Here is a 7,500-nt window from a genome sequence, read left to right on the forward strand (position 1 = left end):
AACATGTAGAAAGTACAGGTATTTGAGTTCAACATGTAAGAAGTAGAAAGTACAGGTATTTGTGTTCAACATGTAAGAAGTAGAAAGTACAGGTATTTGAGTTCAACATGTAAGAAGTAGAAAGTACAGGTATTTGGGTTCAACATGTAAGAAGTAGAAAGTACAGGTATTTGTGTTCAACATGTAAGAAGTAGAAAGTACAGGTATTTGGGTTCAACATGTAAGAAGTAGAAAGTACAGGTATTTGGGTTCAACATGTAAGAAGTAGAAAGTACAGGTATTTGAGTTCAACATGTAGAGAAGTAGAAAGTACAGGTATTTGAGTTCAACATGTAAGAAGTAGAAAGTACAGGTATTTATGTTCAACATGTGAGAAGTAGAAAGTACAGGTATTTGGGTTCAACATGTAAGAAGTAGAAAGTACAGGTATTTGAGTTCAACATGTAAGAAGTAGAAAGTACAGGTATTTGTAGTTCAACATGTAAGAAGTAGAAAGTACAGGTATTTGTGTTCAACATGTGAGAAGTAGAAAGTACAGGTATTTGTGTTCAACATGTAAGAAGTAGAAAGTACAGGTATTTGTGTTCAACATGTGAGAAGTAGAAAGTACAGGTATTTGTGTTCAACATGTAAGAAGTAGAAAGTACAGGTATTTGAGTTCAACATGTAAGAAGTAGAAAGTACAGGTATTTGAGTTCAACATGTAAGAAGTAGAAAGTACAGGTATTTGTGTTCAACATGTAAGAAGTAGAAAGTACAGGTATTTGTGTTCAACATGTAAGAAGTAGAAAGTACAGGTATTTGTGTTCAACATGTAAGAAGTAGAAAGTACAGGTATTTGTGTTCAACATGTAAGAAGTAGAAAGTACAGGTATTTGTGTTCAACATGTAAGAAGTAGAAAGTACAGGTATTTGTGTTCAACATGTAAGAAGTAGAAAGTACAGGTATTTGTGTTCAACATGTAAGAAGTAGAAAGTACAGGTATTTGAGTTCAACATGTAAGAAGTAGAAAGTACAGGTATTTGAGTTCAACATGTAAGAAGTAGAAAGTACAGGTATTTGTGTTCAACATGTAAGAAGTAGAAAGTACAGGTATTTGTGTTCAACATGTAAGAAGTAGAAAGTACAGGTATTTGAGTTCAACATGTAAGAAGTAGAAAGTACAGGTATTTGTGTTCAACATGTAAGAAGTAGAAAGTACAGGTATTTGAGTTCAACATGTAAGAAGTAGAAAGTACAGGTATTTGAGTTCAACATGTAAGAAGTAGAAAGTACAGGTATTTGTGTTCAACATGTAAGAAGTAGAAAGTACAGGTATTTGAGTTCAACATGTAAGAAGTAGAAAGTACAGGTATTTGTGTTCAACATGTAAGAAGTAGAAAGTACAGGTATTTGGGTTCAACATGTAAGAAGTAGAAAGTACAGGTATTTGAGTTCAACATGTAAGAAGTAGAAAGTACAGGTATTTGAGTTCAACATGTAAGAAGTAGAAAGTACAGGTATTTGTGTTCAACATGTAAGAAGTAGAAAGTACAGGTATTTGGGTTCAAAATGTAAGAAGTAGAAAGTACAGGTATTTGAGTTCAACATGTAAGAAGTAGAAAGTACAGGTATTTGTGTTCAACATGTAAGAAGTAGAAAGTACAGGTATTTGAGTTCAACATGTAAGAAGTAGAAAGTACAGGTATTTGGGTTCAACATGTGAGAAGTAGAAAGTACAGGTATTTGAGTTCAACATGTAAGAAGTAGAAAGTACAGGTATTTGAGTTCAACATGTAAGAAGTAGAAAGTACAGGTATTTGAGTTCAACATCTAAGAAGTAGAAAGTACAGGTATTTGTGTTCAACATGTAAGAAGTAGAAAGTACAGGTATTTGAGTTCAACATGTAAGAAGTAGAAAGTAAAGGTATTTGGGTTCAGCATGTAAGAAGTAGAAAGTACAGGTATTTGTGTTCAACATGTGAGAAGTAGAAAGTACAGGTATTTGTGTTCAACATGTGAGAAGTAGAAAGTACAGGTATTTGTGTTCAACATGTGAGAAGTAGAAAGTACAGGTATTTGTGTTCAACATGTGAGAAGTAGAAAGTACAGGTATTTGTGTTCAACATGTAAGAAGTAGAAAGTACAGGTATTTGTGTTCAACATGTAAGAAGTAGAAAGTACAGGTATTTGTGTTCAACATGTGAGAAGTAGAAAGTACAGGTATTTGAGTTCAACATGTGAGAAGTAGAAAGTACAGGTATTTGTGTTCAACATGTGAGAAGTAGAAAGTACAGGTATTTGTGTTCAACATGTGAGAAGTAGAAAGTACAGGTATTTGTGTTCAACATGTAAGAAGTAGAAAGTACAGGTGTTTGTGTTCAACATGTAAGAAGTAGAAAGTACAGGTATTTGTGTTCAACATGTAAGAAGTAGAAAGTACAGGTATTTGGGTTCAACATGTAAGAAGTAGAAAGTACAGGTATTTGAGTTCAACATGTAAGAAGTAGAAAGTACAGGTATTTGGGTTCAACATGTAAGAAGTAGAAAGTACAGGTATTTGAGTTCAACATGTAAGAAGTAGAAAGTACAGGTATTTGAGTTCAACATGTAAGAAGTAGAAAGTACAGGTATTTGAGTTCAACATGTAAGAAGTAGAAAGTACAGGTATTTGAGTTCAACATGTAAGAAGTAGAAAGTACAGGTATTTGAGTTCAACATGTAAGAAGTAGAAAGTACAGGTATTTGTGTTCAACATGTAAGAAGTAGAAAGTACAGGTATTTGAGTTCAACATGTAAGAAGTAGAAAGTAAAGGTATTTGAGTTCAACATGTAAGAAGTAGAAAGTACAGGTATTTGAGTTCAACATGTAAGAAGTAGAAAGTACAGGTATTTGAGTTCAACATGTAAGAAGTAGAAAGTACAGGTATTTATGTTCAAAATGTAAGAAGTAGAAAGTACAGGTATTTGTGTTCAACATGTAAGAAGTAGAAAGTACAGGTATTTGGGTTCAACATGTGAGAAGTAGAAAGTACAGGTATTTATGTTCAAAATGTAAGAAGTAGAAAGTACAGGTATTTGTGTTCAACATGTAAGAAGTAGAAAGTACAGGTATTTGGGTTCAACATGTGAGAAGTAGAAAGTACAGGTATTTGTGTTCAACATGTAAGAAGTAGAAAGTACAGGTATTTGGGTTCAACATGTAACAAGTAGAAAGTACAGGTATTTGTGTTCAACATGTAAGAAGTAAAAGTAAAAAGTCATCAAAAGTGGAGTAAAGTACTGATACCAGAAAAATGTACTTAAGTACAGTAACAAAGTATTTGTACTCCACTACTTCCCACCTCTGCACAACGCAGATACCGCCAATCGACACCGGTTACACAAGTTTGACTAAGATGAAGGAGAGAGAGAGACTTACTATCCAGACCCGCGTCATGGAAGGTGAGGATGGCGGGCCTACGGGTGGTCCGTGTGCCGTGGAGGGTCACGTGCAGAACACCGTGCGGGGTCTCGATGCTGTGCTCCTGCAGAGAGCAAGAGAAAAGAAATAACAAGCATGAAGTGTTATATTGACATTGCTGAAGTGAGCTGACAGCTATGTTCTAGTAGTTCATCAAATATACAGTATCTCCCCCAAGGTTTTTATTCCGTGTTCCTTTTCATTCCAAAATAACCTCTCGAGACCCTTGGATGGACAACAAAGAGACACACACCACTACAAAGAGACTTATATTGACCATGAAAAAGGGTAGAACAACCACAAACATACAAATAATGACTACCAAGAAACGGAAAAACTATTACAAAAGGAACCTAGGCCACTACAATAAGACTAAAACAACAAAGAAGACACATAAATGCAACAAATGATCTGAAACAATAAAGAGACACAACTTGACTCTATTTTTTGTTTTCCTACAATAAAGAAAACAGTCTTACCTGTCCTTGGTCCAGGAGTATCCTAGCAGCCAGTTCAACATCCTGTGAGAAAATATAGAAATGAAGTCTTGTTAGAACAAGGTGTGAATGTGTGAAATGGGACTAAAGATGTCACTTTTGTCTTGTTTGTGTAGCAGAGGAAAAGAAACCTATAAAATGTAGGTTCTTCAACACTTAATCATTTTTTGATAATCAACCAACAATTGAGTCGAAAGAAATGTCATATATTGTGTTTTTTTATCCGACCAACAAGCCAATGAAAATCAGTTTATTTCCATAGAAGAGAACGAAAAGTAGCAACTCCTTACATTTATGAACCAAAACACATCAGATGTTTGGTGTTTTTACTTAGGGCTTCTTAAAGGACTCAATGTAACACCTTTGTTCATTTCATTCATAAAAGTCTTGATAAATTGTTGGAATTGTAATCAGAATAACTTCACGTCAGAATCTGAGGGGCATAACAATGGATTTTTCCTTCTTTTCTTCTTCTTTCTTTGTCTTTTTACGGAGTATAAATAGAAGCCAAAAGCATATTTGAGAGAAAATTCCAACGTATTGTTCCTTCAAAGTACTTTTATGTTAAAAGACGCCGTGCTCGCTCAGTAATTAACACCCACACAGACGAAAGGGCGGGGTTAGACTCCAGAGAAAGCTCGGAGCAGGTGGTTGTGGGATACCGAGGATTATTAGTAGGACGTCTGTCAGTGGGAGGCTTCCCGTTCATTTGCAACCGTGGATCCATTTACCCAGCTATTAGATTACAAGCATCCCAAGATCCTCTGAAATGAGCAGTCTGGAGAGTTGAAGTAGAGGTGAGCGTTTGCATATGGCTGCTTTATAAAAGGTCGTTAGTTTAATCAATATGAAGCGTGTTCGGGATCATAGGGTTTAGCGTGTGGCAGAGGCGGGATGTCACTGGCGGGTCGGATAATCACCCGTCACATCCCCATGGGTCATATCCTAGTCGATGATGCAGGAAAGAGAGATGAGTCTATAACTTATATCTGTTCTTTTCTATTATTTATATATTTACATTCTCACATTTTACAAAGAAGGCACTATAAGGGAATAGGTTACCATTTTTAACTAATAGATATCAACGTGAAATGTCCCAAGTTGTTTACTTACATTAAGACAACAAATGTTTGTATTATGAGTTTTCTGAAATTGTACTTTTAAAATGTGACAATGAGGAATTATCTCATTGAAATTTAGCTCATTTGTCCACATTTCCATTAAGACAAATATTTACTTTTATTGTAAGATTTGTGAAAGTCTATGTCAAATATGCCAAAAACGCAATATCTAACTCAAAAAAGTCCTCAAGGAATATTCTCAATTCTTACTGCTCTCTAAGGAAAATACTGAACTTTTATTGTTTTAAATATTGACTCAGGATCCAAACGTAGATACATTGGAAATTATTACATTACATTTCAGTCAGCTGACATTTCCAAATTAAACCATGAAAAAAAGAAACTTAAAACAGCAATAATCCATTAGCCACGTTAGCTTTCCATTAGCTTAACCATTATAAGTGCTACTTTGTTTTATTGAGATGCCAAGAAACTATGTCTTGCTTTTCATGGGATTGTAGACAATAAGAACATTATAGTTATTTAGTATTGTTATAATAGTGACAGAAGTCCCTACCTTCCCGACATGAATGGACATTTCTTGTTACTAATATCACTAAACCTCTATTTGCTCACTCCCTGGGTTCAAATTGAGATTATTTGTCTCTTTGTGAGTGTTGTTTTTGTTTTAGTGTTGTATTTCCCTGTTCTTCCCAGCAGGAGTCAGCAGTGAGAGCCCTCTGCTCTCGACAAATATCAGCAGAGGAGCTGTTCTCTCCCCTTCAGGGGCTTTGCCGTCAACCCGGCAGCTCTGAGCGAGCGCTGCAGCTGCGCTCAACACACACACTCGGTCACGGTATTTCCACCACATTGTGTCACAAGCAGTGGCGTAGCTGTGGGTGGGCCCGGGTGGGCCTGGGCCCACCCACATGCACGTCTGGCCCACCCACAGCCAATCAGCGCTTCATAGCGCAGAGCCGGGAAGCCCAGAAGAAAGTGCCACAAACTGCAGTTCATCTAGTGGCCGACAGGGGATGGATGCAAAAAGGAGCAATTCCCATAGACCCCCATGTTAAAATGCCCAACTTTACAGCAGAAATAAACATGTTTTTAGCCTGGATCCAATAAAACTTATTCTGGATATAGTTAGATTCCACCTTCATGACAATGGAATAGGGAGTGCATTTTTTTACCGTGAGTTTTTTATAGTAAGTAATGTGACTTTTGCCGTGAGTGAATGAAAGTATTATTTCTTCTTGAGGTCTGCAGTTTAGCGTGTACACATTTGCTGAATATGAAAACACTCAGTGTGTGCCCACTGTGCGACTGTCAAGGATAAACAACCTGTGGCCCCCGATATTACATTACATTACATTGCATTTAGCTGACGCTTTTATCCAAAGCGACTTACAATAAGTACATTCGACCAGGAAGACACAACCTTGAGGAAAACAGAATCATATAAGAACATCAGGTTTCAAAGAGCCAATCGTTTCAAGTGCTGCTCAACTGGCTAAGCCAGTCCTTTATTAGTATATAAGTGCTCTGTTAGCAGTTCTTTGTTAGTCATTCTATCGCTCGAAGTGGAGTCGAAAGAGATGAGTTTTCAGTCTGCGCCGGAAGGTGTGTAAGCTTTCTGCGGTCCTGATTTCAATGGGGAGCTCATTCCACCATTTTGGAGCCAGGATAGCAAACCCACGTGTTTTTGCTGATGGGAACTTGGGTCCCCCTCGCAGCGAGGGTGCAGCGAGTCGTTTGGTTGATGCAGAGCGTAGTGCACGTGCTGGGGTGTACGGTTTAACCATGTCCTGGATGTAGGAAGGGCCAGATCCATTCGCAGCATGGTACGCAAGTACCAGTGTCTTGAAGTGGATTCTAGCAGTTACCGGAAGCCAGTGGAGGGAGCGGAGGAGCGGCGTGGTGTGGGAAAATTTTGGAAGGTTGAAGACCAGACGAGCCGCTGCATTCTGGATGAGCTGCAGAGGTCGGATGGCACATGCAGGTAGACCAGCCAGGAGGGAGTTGCAGTAGTCTAGGCGTGAGGTGACGAGAGCCTGGACCAGAACCTGCGTCGATTTCTGGGTCAGCTGTGGGCGTATCTTCCTGATGTTGAAAAGCGTGTATCTGCAGCAGCGGGTTGTAGCAGCGATGTTTGCAGTAAACGACAGGTTGTTATCTAGGATAACACCCAGATTCCTTGCAGTCTGAGTCGGGGAAACAACAGAGGGGCCGATGTTGATAGTTAGGTCAAGAGAGGGACAATCTTTTCCCGGAAGGAAAAGCACTTCAGTTTTGTCAAGGTTGAGCTTGAGATGATGAGCGGACATCCACTGAGAGATGTCAGCTAAACAAGCAGAGATGCGTGCGACGACCTGGGTCTCTGAGCGGGGAAAGGACAGGATTAATTGGGTGTCGTCAGCGTAGCAGTGGTATGAAAAACCATGCGGGCTAATGACAGATCCGAGCGAGTTTGTGTACAGGGAGAAGAGGAGAGGACCA

The 7,500-nt window shown here is 38.4% G+C and overlaps 1 protein-coding gene across 2 annotated transcripts in view; it reads right to left on the bottom strand.

Moving 5' to 3' along the window:
• The window catches only part of ndrg2 (NDRG family member 2), a 45,144-nt gene that overhangs the window by 12,792 nt on the left and 24,852 nt on the right, over nucleotides 1-7,500 (bottom strand). For both annotated transcript variants that reach the window (XM_034106237.1, XM_071206523.1), the window contains exons 3-4: nucleotides 3,923-3,964; nucleotides 3,402-3,507 (exon numbers count right to left, since the gene is read on the bottom strand). In XM_034106237.1, the coding sequence (XP_033962128.1) occupies nucleotides 3,402-3,507; nucleotides 3,923-3,964 (148 nt within the window). The remainder of the gene's footprint in view (nucleotides 1-3,401; nucleotides 3,508-3,922; nucleotides 3,965-7,500) is intronic.

The sequence above is a fragment of the Pseudochaenichthys georgianus genome, chromosome 18 (genome assembly GCF_902827115.2).
Source record: "Pseudochaenichthys georgianus chromosome 18, fPseGeo1.2, whole genome shotgun sequence".
In the NCBI taxonomy this organism is placed as follows: domain Eukaryota; kingdom Metazoa; phylum Chordata; class Actinopteri; order Perciformes; family Channichthyidae; genus Pseudochaenichthys; species Pseudochaenichthys georgianus.